A 16,929-nucleotide genomic window follows, 5' to 3' on the forward strand; every position below is an offset into this window, starting at 1 on the left:
CTCTGTCTTTCTTTCCAGAGATGCTATCAGACCTGCTGAGTTTTTCCAGCATTTTTTGTTCTCTTTTCAGATTTCCAGCATCTGCAATATTTTGCCATTATATTATAATGATTTAGTAGCTTAGGCTTATTTATTGCACAAGACACAAGGTACCAAACCACTTATAAGGGATTGGGTAAACACGTTGTGGGTTCATTTATTAAGACATGGAACATGAGAACAGTTATACATAACGCAATATAAGGTTATATATAAAGGCGATGGAGTCGTGTATGTGTGCTCTGCTCAAAGCAAAAGTGAAACTAAGACTGAATCACATACTACATTTCTCCTCTAGTGATGTCATGCTGATATCCTTTAAAGGCATATTACAACAGCTAACACTCTGGTATAGTACTCAGGGAGTGCTGTACTGTCAAAAGTGCTGTCTTTTAAATGTAATGTTAAATCAGGGTCCTATTTGCCCCCTCAGATGGATATAAAATATCCCATGACACTAATTTGAAGAAGAGCAAGGGAGTTATCCCTGGCATCCTGTGCAATATTTATCTATCAATAAACATCACAAAACAGATTATCTGGTCATTATCATTTTGTTGTTTGTAGGAGCTTGCTGTGCTCAAATTGGCTACAACATTTTCTACATTACAAGTGACTATATTTCAAAAGTACTTCATTGGCTGTAAAGTGCTTTCAGACATCCAAAGGTCATAAAAGGTGCTATATAAATGCAAGCCTTACTGTTTTTCAATGTTGAGTCTCCAAGCAAGATACTGTTATAGTGAAGCTTATAGAAGAACAGGGCAACATAGTCAGAAATTTCCTGATTTTTCTTTTATGTGCACATGTGGTCACTGGAGGTTCCTGTCCAATTTACACTTTAATACTAATGAGTGCTGTTAGCAAAATCTAGTCTGTTATCTCATCAAAAATAACAGAGCTCCAAAACAATCTATTTGCATGCATGAGCTACACAGAGATTCTTGTTACTTATTTATTTATTTTTTTGTTTGTTTACCCAATACTATTCCCTTATCTACATTCCTAAATTATAATTTCCTCCATAAATCCAGCGTGTTGCCAAAATTTGATTGATATAAATGTTTTGTGCCATTATATGGAAAATTTTCAAACAGAAGCATTGAAGCTGGTGGGTTCCTGAAGCCTATGGGAACAACACCAGGCAACTCAGTTCATGAAAGTGGGGGAAGCCTGCTCTGGAGTTGGGTATCTTTTGACAGGTGGGTTTAAAAGCTCTTTCCAAATTAAACTATCATAATGTAATAGTGTATGTTGATTTAAGTATGTTTTTAATTCCGTGATTGATCATAGGGTTCTGTCCTTAAAGGTAGATGACCTCTAAATTGACCAGCGTTATGTAAGTGTTGACATGCATTAAAGTGCTTTATCCAGTGAATAAAGTCCTCTTCTGCATTCATCAGTATTGAAAATCTGTTTGAAATGGATCATCAGGGCACTGGTTTGAGGTTTATTATGATTCAAAGTTCAGAGATCTTTTCAGACTTTGAAAGAAAAACTGAACAGTTGACAGTCTTCTCTGATGAAACTCCAATGAACCTTTAAAAAAATATGGAGCATATGACTGGACAGGTAACTCCAAAGAGCTTATTATATTGAGCTAGTAGGATCTGTTTATTCAGCTGTGAAATGTAATCCAATTATGAATGCATGGGTGAATTCTAAACTCCACCAATGAGTTAGCTTAGCAGGAATTGTTCATACACCTGTGAAGGGTACTGTGTGGTTCATTTGATTGACAGTTTATGAGCAGATGAAAGGATTACATATTTTGAAGAGGTTTTTAAATGGCAGTTTACTTTTTATTGTCAATTATTGAGCACTTGAGATGAAAATGTTTTTACAGGGGAATTTCAATGGCTGTATGTTTGATTGTCAGTTTTGTTAACCTTTTTCAAAGGGAGTTTGAATGGCTGGTTGTGTTTTTTTAACTTATTGAGCATTTCAAAGACTTCCCAGTATTATATGGCTCCTGAGTTATGTATATAGTTGCTACTGGGTGAGTGAGCATGGAGGGGATGACAGGACATGGGTAATGCTTGGGAGGCTTGGAGGATATATGGGGGGCATGAAGAGGGTATGAGTGTTGGAAGGAGGTGAAGAGTAAGAGCTAGAGAGCTTGACAACCACATGGAGAACTGGGCCGATGTCCTAGTGAATGGAGGCAGAATTAGTAACTTGACGGCCTTGTCATCTAGCCCACCTACATCTGGCCTGCATCAGGAAGTGGAGGTCATGACTCCAGCCCAGCCTGACTCTGGAATACGAAAATTCTGGATGTACAGTCTGTGTTTCAGAAGTTGGAAGCGTGAGGTTGGGAAATGGCTCAACTCAACTTTCCCAAGTCGAAGAGGAAAATCCAGCCTGTTATCTCTGTTTCTCTCTCCACTGATGCTGCCTGACCTACTGAGTATTTCCAGCATTTTATGTTTTATTTCATATTTCCAGCATCTACAATATTTTGCTACTGAATGGAATCTAGAAGATTTAACCAAGTAATATTAACTATTACTTACAATGGGCTGTGCTGAGGCTTATCTTAGTTTTTAAGTAAATTTTCCTGTATTTACAAGAAGAAACTAAGCAGAATTTGAGTTTATTTCTACAACATATTTCAAATGCATTCATTAGCTGTTTGACTAAACGATTAACATTCCAGTCTAATCACGTGACTATGCCTAACTGTGGAAATTCATTCTCATCACATCACCCTTCTTTTGAGCTGACAAAGTAAAAGCATCTTTGCTGGATTTCAGAATGGACAATCCTAGGTCTGGTCGGGGTTACCTTGCATCTTGCAGGAGTTTGCTGTTTCTAATTGGTCAATGGGCCTGAAGGTCCATAGGATTTCTACTAGTTTTCCCCCATAACTGGGGAGGTGGTGGCATAATGGTTTTGTCAATGGAGCAGTAATCCAGAGACCCAGGATAAAGCTCTGGTGCCGTGGGTTTGAACACCTCAACAGCAGATGGTGGAATTAGAATTCAATACAAAATCCGAAATTAAAAATCTGATGATGAGCATGAATCAATGTTGTAAAAATCCATCTGGTTCACTAATGTCATTTAGGAAAGGAAATTTGCTGTCTTTGCCTGCTCTGGCCTACCTGTGACTCCAGACCGACAGCAATATGGTTGACTCTGAACTGCTCTCTGAAATGGCCTAGCAAGCTGGTAAAAAGGTTAAAAGGAATAAAACCGGACGGACCATCCGGCATCCACCTAGGCACTGGAAACGACAACAGCAAACTCAGCCCTGTTGACCCTCCAGATTCCTTCTTACTAACATCTGGGGGCTTGTGCTAAAGTTGGGAGAGCTGTCCCACAGACTAGTCAAGCAACAGCCTGTCATAGTCATCCTCACAGAATCATACCTTACAGACAATGTCCCAGGCACCACCATCACCATCCCTGAGTATGCCCTGCCCAACCAACAGGACAGACCCAGCAGAGGTGGCAGCACAGTGGTACACAGTTGGAAGGGAGTTGCCCTGGGAAGGGTGCAGAATGTATGCTGGGTGGGATATTCAATGTCCATCGCCAAGCACCAATACAGACTGGGCTGGCTGAATCCTAAAGGGCATAGCTGCTGGACTGGGTCTGTGGGAGGTGCTGAGGGGACCAAGAATAGGTAAAAACATATTTGACGTCATCCTCACCAGCCTGCCTGCTGCAGATGCAGATGACAGTATCAGTTGGAGTGACAACCACACAGCTGGCCCAATCATCTTCAGTTGCTTCATCAGTGACCTTCCTTCAGTCAGAAGGTCAGAAGTGGGGATGTTCACTAATGATTGCACAAGGGTCAGCATGATTTGCGATTCCTCAAGTACTGAAGTAGTCCATGTCCAAATGCAGCAAGACCTGGACAATATCCAAGCTTGGGCTGACAAGTGGCAAGTAACATTCGTGCCACACAAGTGCTAGGCAATGACCAGCTCCAACAAGAGAGAATCTAACCATCGCCCCTTGAAGTTTAATGGCATTACCATTGCTGAATTCCCCCACTATCAACATCTTGGGGGTTACCATTGAGCAAGAAGTGAACTGGACTAGCCATATAAATACTGTGGCAACAAGAGCAGGTCAGAAGCTAGGAACCCTACAGTGAGTCACCCAGCTCCTGACTCTCGAAAGCCTGTCCACCATCGAGAAGGCACAAGTCAAGAATGTAATGTAATAATCCGCAATTGCCTGGATGAGTGCAGCTTCATCAGCACTCAAGAAGCTTGACACCATCCAGGACAAAGCAGCCCGCTTGATTGGAACCCCTTCCACAAACATTCACTCCCTCCACCACTGACACACAATGGCAGCACTGTGTACCATCTACAAAATGCACTGCAGGAACTTATTAAGCCTCCTTCAACAGCATCTACCATCTAGAAGGACAAAGGCAGCAGATAGATGAGAACTCCACCGCCTGGAAGTTCCCCTCCAAGCCACTCACCATACTGACTTGGAAATATATTACCATTCCTTCACCTGTTGCCAGATCAAAACCCTACAAGTCCCTCCTTGACAGCACTGTGGGCATTGGTGGACTGCAGAGGTTCAAGAAGGCAGCTTACCACCTTCTCAAGGGTAATTAGGGATGGACAATAAATGTTGGCCTAGCCAGCGATGCCCACATCCCAAGGATAAATGAAAAAATAAACCCCAGGGGGTGATCACTTGAATTCTAGTGGAATTTCAACTCCATCATCTCTGTAATAAATTGTTTATTTCGCCGTCATGCCTTTCAGGCATTGCTATGTCCATTGCTTATAATAGTGCAATAATAAAAACTGCATGAATACTTGAATAGGGAATTAATCTTCAATGGTAGCAACTTCAGTCACAGATTCATCTGGTGCTGGTGGAAGCTCACTCTTTTCTCCAAAATCTGAATTTGAAATTCAAGATGCCTCAGGCTCTTGCCAATAGTCCCATTAGTTGTCTGCACTGTATATGACCTTGGAGTCTTGCCCATCCCTTTCACTGCAGGCAGGAATTCCCAATTATTGCGCCTGTTGAGCTTGATCCTTAACTTGAGTACCAGGTTCAAGCATTGGCAGTATTCTACACAATAGCACTAAGACCAGAAGACAATAAGACGTAGGAGCAGAAGTAGGCCATTCATCCCATCGAGTCTGCTCTGCCATTCAATGAGATCGTAGCTGATCTAATAATCCTCAAATTTTCCCCATAACTTTTGACTCCCTTACTGATTAAAAATCTGTCTATCTCAGCCTTGAATATTCTTAATGACCCAGCCTCTACAGCCCTCTGTGGTAAAGAATTCCACAGATTAACTACCCTCTGAGAGAAGAAATTCCTCCTCATCTCTGTCTTAAGTGAGTGACCCCTTACTCTGAGATTATGCCCTCTGGTCCTAGACTCTCCTACAATGGAAAACAACCTCTCAGCATCTACCCTGTCAAGCCCCTAAGAATAATACGGTCAATACGGTCGCCTCTCATTCTTCTATACTCCAATGAGTACAGGCCCAACCTACTCAACCTCGCCTCATAAGAAAATCCCTACATACTCAGGATCAAAGAACTGCTGGTAAGACTTCTTAGCATTTTTGCCAGAATATTTACCAAGCTTTCAGTTGGCCATAGAGTAAAACTAGTCCAGGTTCAACAATTATAGCTTAATGGCACAGTTGAAGTAATGGACATTAATTCACAAAATGTGGGATGCATCAAATAAGGTCCATGAGCATGTGCAGTACATTATGTGTATGACATATGACTATTTTGTGGTACTATTTTGAATAAAAGTAGGGGAGTTCTTCACAGTGTCTTGACTCATATTTATTCGACCACCACCATCACACATTGTTGCTCATTGGAGCTTGCAATTCCAACATAATAACTGTGCCTGCACTTCAGAATTACTTCAGGAGCTATAAAACACTTGGGGATTTCATGAGGTTGTATAATGGAACTTTGAACGATTAAGTGAAAGTAACTTAGATTCCAATATTAAAAGCAAAATTTATTTCACAATAACCTGAGTGTAAATAGGCACTGAGAATCTTGCTCTAAACATATGATTTGCAACAGAAATTTAATATGGTGGTGTGATTTTAGCTGTTGTTCAGCAATTGTTCAGCATTTTATGTTGGACTTGAGATCAGTGTAATGAAGCCTTTTCATTATTCCAAGTGTATTGACTTGAGTGATCTAATTTAAAATGTTACTGTGCAGTGAGTGTTTTATTCTACTTCTCCCTCAGTTGAGAATGGTGTGGGTGTGTATTGTGTTGTTACAATTATGAGGTTTATAAGATTGTTGTGTTTGGAACTGTGTCTTTAATTTAAGGTAAACTAGAGGGGTCATATGATCAGTTCTGAAGTCTGTTTGACAACAGGCCTAGAACAGTTAAAGATTAAAGGGAGACTCAGATTGTGTTCCTGGGGTGATGGTGTAAGGTGTTCACAGTTGGAGACAATAGTAGCGATATCTGAGTTCACAATGGGTCAATATCTTAGTCTCTCAAAGTCCCAGAAAGGTGTTGAAAATATGGATTGCAAACAATTGTGCTGGAAACTGTTCATTAACTTCAAAGTTGAAGGAGAGTTGGGTTCAAGAATAGCTAATCAGTATTTCTAGCTGGATGCAAGGCTAAGGAGTTTCAAGTTGCCATGGGGAAGAGTGCAAAGGAAGCTATTTTTGAGATCAGGTTACAGGCTTCCTTATAAATCAATGAATGTCACAAGGAGACAGCAGTTCTGTGTGGTCAACAGAGAGAAGGGGCTGCTTGCCTTTGCAAGCTACACAGCAGATGCAGGAGGGTACGGTCGCTAGTCAAAGAAACACATCCTGAAGCCGTCTAAGGCATCTGAGAGACTCACACCGGCATGGCGAGAGGGGAGGAATCATCGGGACAGGCTTTACTGCTGGTGGTGTATTTAAGAAACTCTTGTAAAACTGAAGAAAGCATCTGGAGATGGTCACTCAAGTTACTACTCTGAAAAATGGGGAACCTATTAGAAGCTGGCAGTAACCATGGACTGTTTGCTATAGGAATTGTAATTCTGTGAAGAGTGCTATGTGTGTTAAGTATAAAAGGGGAATGTTCCTCTCTGTATTTCAAATAAAATATAAAAAGAAAACTAGTGCCTACCATAAGAAAATAATGCTTAGTCAAAAGTGCTTTTAGTCGCTTGTTTTAAAACATGAAATCTTGTTGTGTCATTCTTTCAGCTATCAACTGGAAATTTGAATCACTTTTTTCAAAATTAAAGGTCTCAATGGCAGTGCTTCCCAAACTTTTTATCACTGGGACCCCAATTCAAGACTTTGAAATTGCTGTAATCTGTCGATGGGAAGTGTGAGAGCCGACGGGGCGGGGGTTAGGCAAAGGGTGGACCTGTGAGAGCAGGAGGGAGAAGAGCTGTGGTTCTTAATCTTCACATATTTTTGAAAACTTATCTTTTCAGTTGGTTTTCTGAAGCAGGAATCAAGCCTCAGGCATCAACCATTTAGGCCATGCCCACCATTAAAAAAAAAGCACGAGAATTTAAAGGAGCTTCGCAGCTGTTAATATTGAGTTGAAGCTCTGCGGCAGCCATTTCTCTGCTCTCTTGGGATCGTAACAGTGTTTGGTGTCTGATGTTTTTATATCATATTTTATCTATGCTATAGTGCTTCAAGTGGTTTACTGTGTGCTTTAATTTACTTCCATGATTTGTAGATCGTTTTTGTGGAAACACAATCCCTCATCCCGTCACATCATTCAGTGATGCCTTGTTTGTCAACTTCATCTCCAACGGTGTCAGCTCGTTCAAAGGTTTCCGAGCAACTTATGCTGCATCCACATCAGGTAAAATTATATTTATATAACTTTAAAAGCTCAGTCAAGTAAGATCATGCAGAGCAAACTTCAATTTTGAGTAGAAGTTCATTGTCATTGAAGCTAATTGCAAATTCAGGTTAAGGGATGGCTGTATTACCTTAGCTTTCAGATCGTTCATTATTCAACTGAACTATTTCCTTAGCTAGGGGGGTATTAGCAAAAGAACACAGCAACAGACAACATGAAAATTCATGACATACACGGGGAAATTACGATAAATAAACAGATATGGAAAGCGCTTCAAAATGGAACAAACTTCTTTTCACATTTAAGATTTTGGGCAAGAGATGCAGGAGGGCTATGAGAAAAACTTTTTTCAGCAGCAAGTGGAAATGACCTGGAAATTGCTGCCCACAAAAGTGGTGGAAGTAAAGATTATTGATTTCAAAAGATGTTGGATGGGCACTTGAGAGAAATAAATATGGGAATAGAGCAGGAATAAGGGACCATCAGATTTCTCCACAGAGAACGAGCATGGACTCGATGGGCTGAATGTGCCATAATGACTCTTTGGGCTGCATTTAATGCTTCCCACCAGTGGATTTGAAGGCAGAGGGGCATTTTAAATCCAGTGGGCACCGCGCCCATTGCCTAAACACCTGCCCTGCCACAGCTCCTGCCATAGCTTTACCACTTAAGGGCCTCATCGGCTGCCGCTGAGATTTAACTGGCAGTGGAAGAGGTGAATTCCCCAAGTGCCTAGCCGGGCAGCTTTTCCTGCCCAAACTAGTAGCAGGCCGGGGGGATGGGGAGGGGGGCGGCAGGCAAGGACCTTCCTAACGAGCCCCCTGAGCCTATCAGAACGACCCTTAACTCCCAGGTTCCCCTCCCCTCAATCATTCTATCCAGGACCGTCACTCTCTTTGCCCCCTCGCCGGAGCCTGCCAACTTGGCCCAGTGAAACCTGAGACTCATCTGCAATCTCGGCTCCAGTGTAGCTTGCCTTCCTCTCGGTCTCTTATTGGCCAGCAGTTCTCTGAGGTGGAACTTCCTGCTGCTGAGGAGTGGAAGACTCCTCAGCCCATTTAACTGCCATTCGGCCATTTAATTCCAAGCGTGGGGGTAGGCTTCCCCACAGTGTTTTTGCTGGGGGTCTGGAGGGGAAGAATACAGATATATGACTTTATCTTGTAGCCTGTCATACTGTTATAAATGTAATTTGCTTAAAAGACAAATAACGTTTCTAAGCCCTGAGATTTCTACGAAGGATAGATTTTTTAACATTGTGGGTTGTTCTGATTTTAACAACAACTCATAATATACGACATAGGGTTGATTATCCCTGCAGGTCTACATGGACATCAATCATACACTTGCAGCACATACTGGTCTTTCAAGATACCTGGGAGTTGACTTTTTCTAACTGAATCTCTCCTAAGATAGCACCTGTCATGATCCCTGTGTCTTCTGTGGCCTATGTTTTTTTTTATTAGTTCATGGGATGCAGACTTCACTGGTTAGGCCAGCATTTATTGCCCATCCCTCGTTGCCCTTGAGAAGGGGGTGGTGAACTGCCTTCTTTAACAGCTGCAGCCCATGTGGTGTAGGTACTGTTTGGAAGGGAGTTCCAGGATTTGGACCCAGCAACAGTGAATGAACGGCGATTTATTTCCAAGTCAGGATGGTGAGTGACTTGAAGGGGAGCTTCCAGGTGGTGGTGTTCCCATCTATCTGCTGCCCTTGCCCTTCTAGGTGTAGTGGTCAAGGGTTTCAAAGGTGCTATCTTGGTGAACTCCTGCAATGGATCTTGTAGATGGTACACATTGCTACTACTGTGCGTAGTAGGTTGAGGGAGTGAATGTTTGTGGATATGGTGCCAATCAAGTGGGCTGCTTTGTCCTGGATGGTGTCAAGCTTCTTGAGTATTGTGGGAGCTGCACTCATCCAGGCAGGTGGGGAGTTTTCCATCACACTCCTGACTTGTGCCTTGTAGATGGTGGATAGGCTTTGGGGAGTCAGGAGGTGAGTTACTCATCACAGGATTCCTAGCCTCTGAGCTGCTCTTGTAGCCACAGTATTTATATGGCTAGTCCAGTTTAGTTTTTGGTCAATGGTCATGCCTAGGATGTTGATAGTGGGGGATTCAGCATTGGTGATGCTATTGAACATCAAGGGCGATTGTTTGATTCTCCCTTGTTGGAGATGGTCATTGCCTGACACTTGTCAGTCCAAGCCTGGATATTGTCCAGATCTTGTTGCATTTGGTCGTGGACTTCTTCAGTATCTGAGGAGTCGTGAATGGTGCTGAACATTGTGCAATCATCAGAGAACATCCCCACTTCGGACCTTATGATGGAAGGAAGGTCATTGATGAAGCAGCTGAATATAGTTGGGCCTAAGATACTACCCTGAGGAACTCCTGCAGTGATGTTCTGGAGCTGAGATGACTGACCTGCAACAACTACAACCATCTTCCTTTGTGCTAGATATAACTCCAACCAGTAGAGAGTTTTCCCCCTGATTCACATTGACTCCAGTTGTGCTAGGGCTCCTTGATGTCACACTCGGTCAAATGCTGCCTTGATGTCAAGGGCAGTCATTCTCACCTTACCTCAGGAGTTCAGCTCTTTTGTCCATGTTTGAACCAGGGCTGTAATAAGGGCAGGAGCTGAGCAGGCTTTGCAGAACCCAAACTGGGCATCAGTGAGCAGGTTATTGCTAAGCAAGTGCCGCTTGATAGCATTGTTGATGACTCCTTCCATTACTTTACTGATGATCGAGAGTAGACTGATGGGGCGGTATTTGCCTGGTTCGATTTGTCCTGCTTTTTGTGTACAGGGCATACCTGGGCAATTTTCCACATAGCTGGGTAGATGCCAGTGTTGTAGCTGTAGTGGAACAGCTTGGCTAGGGGCGCAGCAAATTCTGGAGCACAAGTCTTCAGTACTATTGCCGGAATATTGTCAGCCCCCGTTGCCTTTGCAGTATCCAGTGCCTTCAGCCATTTCTTGATATCACGTGGAGTGAATCAAATTGGCTGAAGACTGGCATCTGTGAAGCTGGGGATCTCGGGAGAAGGCCGAGATGGATCATCCACTCGGCACTTCTGGCTGAAGATTGTTGCGAACGCTTCAGCCTTATATTTTGCACTGCTGTACTGGGCTCCTCCATCATTGAGGATGGGGATATTTGTGGAGCTTCCTCCTCCAGTGAGTTGTTTAATTGTCCACCACCATTCATGACTGGATGTGGCAGTGCTGCAGAACTTAGACCTGATCTGTTGGTTAACAGCTCATTTTTAGGTATGCCTGGTGCTGCTCCTGGCATGCCCTCCTGCACTCTTCATTGAACCAAGGATCCCCTGGCTTTGTGGTAATGATCAGGTTGGGGATTTGCCAGGCCATGATGTTAAATATTGTGGTTGAGTAAAATTCTGCTGCTGATGATAGCTTACAGTGCCTCATGGTTGCCCAGACTTGAGCTGCTAGATTTGTTCGAAATCTATCCCATTTAGTATGGTGGCCGTGCCACACAACACGAAGGCGTGTCCCCTCAATGTGTAGACGGGACTTCATCTCCACAAGAACTGTGCAGTGGTCACTCCTAACGACACTGTCTTGGACAGATACATCTGCGGTAGGCAGGTTGGTGAGGATGAGGTCAAGTATGTTTTTCCCTCTTTTTCGGTTCCTTCACCACCTACTGCAGACCCAGTCTAGCAGCTATGTACTTTACTGACTGAGCTGGCCAAGTCATAGTGGTGCTACATAGCCACTCTTGGTGATGGACATTGAAGTCCCCCACCCAGAGCACATTCTGCTCTCTTGCCACCCTCACAGCTTCCTCCAAGTGGTGTTCAACATGGAGGAGCACTGATTCATCAGCTGAGGGTGGGGGGAAGGTGGTGGTAGGGGTTGGGTACTTGGTAATAAGCAGTAAGTTTCCTTGCCCATGTTTGACCTGATGCCATGAGACCTCATGGGGTCCGGAGTCGACGCGGAGTTCTCCCAAGGTAACTCCCTCCTGTCTGTATACCACTGTACTACTGGGTCTGTCCTGCCGGTGGGACAGGATATACCCAGGTGCAGTGATAATGGTGTCTGGAAAATTATCTGTAAGGTATGGTTCAGTGAGCCAGGCTGTTGCTTGATGTGACATGTCTGTGAGACAACTATTCCAATTTTGGCATGAGTCCTAGATGTTAATAAGGCAGACTTTGCAGGGTCAACAGGGCTGAGTTTGCTGTTGTCATTTCCCATGCCTAGGTCAATGTTGGATGGTCCATTTCATTCCTTTGAGACATTTTAGTAGCGTGATATAACTGAGTGGCTTGCTAGGCCATTTCAGAGGGCATTTAAGAGTCAACCACATTGCTGGAGTCACATATAGGCCAGACCAAGTAAGGATGGCAGATTTCCTTCCCTAAAGGGCATTAGTGAACGAGATGGATCATTATGTCAATGGTTTCCATAGTCATCATTAAACTTTTAGTTCCAGATTTTTATTGAATTCAAATTCAACCATCTGCCATGGTGGCATTCAAACCCCAGTCCTGAGACTGGATTGCTAGTCCAGTGACAATACCACTATAGAAACATAGAAACTAGGAGCAGGAGTAGGCCATTCGGCTCTTTGAGCCTGCTCCACCATTCATTATGATTATGGCTGATCATCTAACTCAATAGCCTGCTCCCGCTTTCTCCCCATACCCTTTCATCCCTTTCGCCCCAAGAGCTATATCTAACTCCTTCTTGAAAGCATACAATGTTTTGGTCTCAACTACTTTCTGTGGTAGCGAATTCCACAGGCTCTCCACCCTCTGGGTGAAGAAACTTCTCCTCATCTCAGTCCTAAATGGTTCACCCCATATCCTCAGACTGTGACCCCTGGTTCTGGACTCCCCCACCATTGGGAACATCCTTCCTGCATCTACCATGTCTAGTCCTGTTAGAATTTTATAGGTTTCTATGAGATCCCCCTCATTCTTCTGTACTCCAGCGAATATAATCCTAATCCACTCAATCTCTCCTCATATGTCAGTCCTGCCATCCCAGGAATCAGTCTGGTAAACCTTCGCTGCATTCCCTCTATAGCAAGTACATCCTTCCTCAGATAAGGGGACCAAAACTGCACACAATATTCCAGGTGTGGTCTCACCAAGGCCCTGTACAATTGCAGCAAGACATCCCTGTTCCTGTACTTGAATCCTCTGGCTTTGAAGGCCAACATACCATTTGCCTTCTTTACCGCCTGCTGCACCTGCATGCTTACCTTCAGTGACTTGTGTACAAGGACACCCAGGTCTCACTGCACATTCCCTTCTCCCAATTTATAACCATTCAGAAAACAATCTGCCTTCCTGTTTTTGCTACCAAAGTGGATAACCTCACATTTATCCACATTATACTGCATCTGCCATGCATTTGTCCACTCACTCAGCTTGTCCAAATTGCACTGAAGCATCTCTGCATCCTCCTCACAGCCCACCCTCCCACCCAGCTTTGTGTCATCTGCAAATGTGGAGATATTACATTTAATTCCCTTATCTAAATCATTAATATATATTTTGAATAACTGGGGTCCCAGCATCTATCCCTGCAGTATCACACTAGTCACTGCCTGCCATTCAGAAAAAGACGCATTTATTCCTACTCTTTGTTTCCTGTCTGCCAACCAGTTTTCTATCCATCTCAATACATTAGCCTCAATCCCATGCGCTTTAATTTTACACACCAATCTCTTATGTGGGACTTTGTCGAAAGCCTTCTGAAAGCCCAAATAAACCACATCCACTGGCTCCCCCTCATCAACTCTACTAGTTACATCCTCGAAAAATGTGTCTTCACCAATCTTTTTCTCTTCACATACCTATAGAAATTTTTACAGTCATTTTTTATGTTCCCTGCAAGCTTACTCTCGTACTCTATTTTCTCCTTCTGAATCAATCCATTGGTCCTCCTTTGCTGAATTCTAAATTGCTCCCAATCCTCAGGTCTCTTGTTTTTTTCTGGCCAATTTGTATGCCTCTTCCTTGCACCTAATACAGACGACAGACACCTAATACATTGCGCCAGACAGGAATAAACAATTGTTGCTGTTCACCCATGTGTTCTTTGAATGTTTGCCATTGCCTATCCACCATCATCCCTTTAAATAACGTTTCCCAATCCATCATAGCCAACTCGCGCCTCATATCATCAGAGTTTCCTGTATTATGATTCAGGACCCATGTCTCAAAATCAACTACGTCACTCTCCATCTTGATGAAGAATTCTATCATATTATGGTTGCTCATCCCCAAGGGGCCTCGCACAACTAGATTGCCAATTATTCCTTTCTCATTACACAGCTTTTGTTTTCACGTCCCAAAAGTCCTGAGGTCATCAAATAGTCCTTTAGAACTTTCTACTGATGTTCCACAACTTTTTATATTTATCTACTTTTTAATTAAAATTACTTATTGCCACTTTGTAAACAACAGTTTAGGATTATGTAACTACCAGCTGATAATGACATGAAAGGAAGGCAAAGGAGAAAATTTTCAGATAATAATTTATAAGGTTAAATTGGAAGGGTCAGTTTTAGGGAAGGTTTAAAGGTTATGCAAGATGTGATTTGTTTAAAAAATATGCCAAACTCTTTAGTTTAGTTTGTCAATCAATGAAATAGTATAAAGCTATGTATTGGAAAATGTGGATTAATACTAATAAGCAAAGTTAAATATGGATTACTGGTAACAACTTTGACATTGAAAAATACTTACCTGAGTTGTGCACTATTATTCCATTCACAGCATGTGGTGGGATGTATCACATGGAGACTGGAGCATTCAATAGTCCCAGCTATCCTGATGAGTCTCCACCGAACTACGAGTGTGTCTGGTATATCATCAGCTCACCTGGTAACCGCGTCCAACTATCCTTCATGTAATTAGCATTTATATAATTTATATAAATATATTTTACACCAATACCTAAAGGATACTTTTCCTTTGACTAAAACACCGTATTTATTGTAAAATGTCATTACTGTCGTAATGTTTAGTTTGGACCTCTCCTGCATTATTAGATAACTCATTAGATAAATTGTATTGTTAATTTTGTTTACATTGAACAGAACTTTTGATGTGCCTTTTACTATATTCTGTACCTCGAATTACCTTGAAATTCGAGAAGAGAATGCCACTGGAGTGCTGGTCGGACATTACTGTGGTAGTACTTTACCTTCAAATTACACGTCAATTCTGGGACACATCTTATGGGTGAAATTTGTCTCTGATACATCAACTCCTGGTGGTAGATTCAGTGCCATTTTTTCTCATTGTAAGTATTGGATTCAGAACACGATACTTGTCACATGCTTTAAACCGAAAGATTTTGCATATTTGGAGAATGAATTGCTTTGCTTGTTATGTGTAATAACGTTGTAAATCTGATTACTTTCAGTAAACATTTTGAATGAAATGGTTATTGCATATGAGGACATTTGTCCCATCATACTTCTGTCAGCTCTGGAAAACTACCCATTTAGTCTCATTCTCTTGCTTCCTCCTTGTACTCTTTCACATTTTTGTTTTTCAGATATCTATGATAAAGAATACATTTATAATATCACTACATATAGCATCCAAAGCAATTGTCCTCCATTTGTTGTCTGTTTTGAAAAACAATCTCTATTCCTTTGTCCAGCAAATGTATGCTAAGTGATGTATTGTTAATCAACAAATAACTTTGGCCAGAGGAAAAAAATACATCAGATATTCCGCAAAAAATAGCTTGAATGCTGAGTCATATTTACAATGCCAGAGCCACCACTTATATCTTTCATTGTTTTTTATTATTAAATAAAGCATCCAATTAAAACAATGATGCTTTAAACCTTCAATTAAGATCCCAATTCCTGGAACTTCTGTATAAAACAGTTTGAATACCATATTTAGCAGGTCACTTCATTACAAAATAGGGCAAGTACAAGTAAAAATTCCACTAAAACAGCTGAAGCGCAAAGGAACGCCTTTACTGGTGATCTTTGCAAGGAACCTAAACCTAATTTATGAGGGCAGCTTAGAGGATTTAATATGTGATGCAATGGAGCACTTTGGTAAGTATGAGATGCTCAAGGAGTGTCAGCATGGCTATGTGAAAGATTGGTCATGGCTGACTAGTCTCATTGATTTTTTTGTTATGAGGCCACTGGTATGATGGATAGGGGAATGGCTATGGATGTTATCCATATATATTTCCAGGAGACAATTCCGAAGGCTATACATATGAGGTTATTAGCAAAATGAAAGCAGAATTATAGGTAAGCTTGTAACACAATGAATAATTACTGGGATATGGGAAATAGACAGCAGATATAAATGGAACATTTTCTGAATGTTGGGATGTGACAAGTAGTCTTCGGCAGGGATCTGTTGTGATACTTCAATTTTTCATCATTTATTTATGATTTGAATGAAGGAATAAGAGTTGTATCTTGCAATTTGCGGTTGAGACCAAGGATTGGATTTTTTGCAGAGTCAGGAAGACTCTGGAGATTTTTAAAATTGTTGGGCAGGACCCAGATAAGGAAGTACTGCCCCCGTTTCCGGCAGATCCAATTTTTTCCCCGTAGGAGAAAGGGGAGGTACATGATTCACACAGGAGGGAAACCCAATCTCAGCAGGGTCATTGCTGAGTTCAAACAGACCCCATTTTGGGTGTTGCAAGTGTCTTAACCTGCAATGTAGGAGTCACAAGTTTATGGATTAGATGTAAATGTTCTTGAGGGTGGATAAGTTCTGCGTAACTTTCATGATGTAAAGTTTTTTTAAAACCCCTTGCTCTTTAAACTTAGAAAAAACAGAATCCAGCTGTCACTAAGAGTTAAAAAACTTTCTGCTGGATTGCTTTGATTGACAGGCCATCTGCTGCAGGTTAGAAAATAAACACAGTAGCACCTGGTTGCTCAGTTTCAATAGTATTATTTGTTGACATTTCCCCAAGGACTATTATAAAGTCATTATGAATGTTTGGCTGAGTTTCAAAAGCTATCATCTCAGTGGGGGTGGTTACTGAATTCACAGTTTGTTAGCTTAAAGAGTCTATTAAAGGATTAACTG

The 16,929-nt window shown here is 42.0% G+C and overlaps 1 protein-coding gene across 1 annotated transcript in view; it reads left to right on the forward strand.

Annotated features, from left to right (window-relative positions):
* cubn (cubilin (intrinsic factor-cobalamin receptor)) overlaps nt 1–16,929 on the forward strand; it is a 457,032-nt gene that overhangs the window by 234,099 nt on the left and 206,004 nt on the right. Inside the window, 3 exon segments of the mRNA XM_041183948.1 lie at nt 7,725–7,853; nt 14,620–14,752; nt 14,943–15,148. Coding sequence (XP_041039882.1) covers nt 7,725–7,853; nt 14,620–14,752; nt 14,943–15,148 — 468 coding nt within the window.

Source organism: Carcharodon carcharias, chromosome 3 (genome assembly GCF_017639515.1).
Source record: "Carcharodon carcharias isolate sCarCar2 chromosome 3, sCarCar2.pri, whole genome shotgun sequence".
NCBI lineage: Eukaryota > Metazoa > Chordata > Chondrichthyes > Lamniformes > Lamnidae > Carcharodon > Carcharodon carcharias.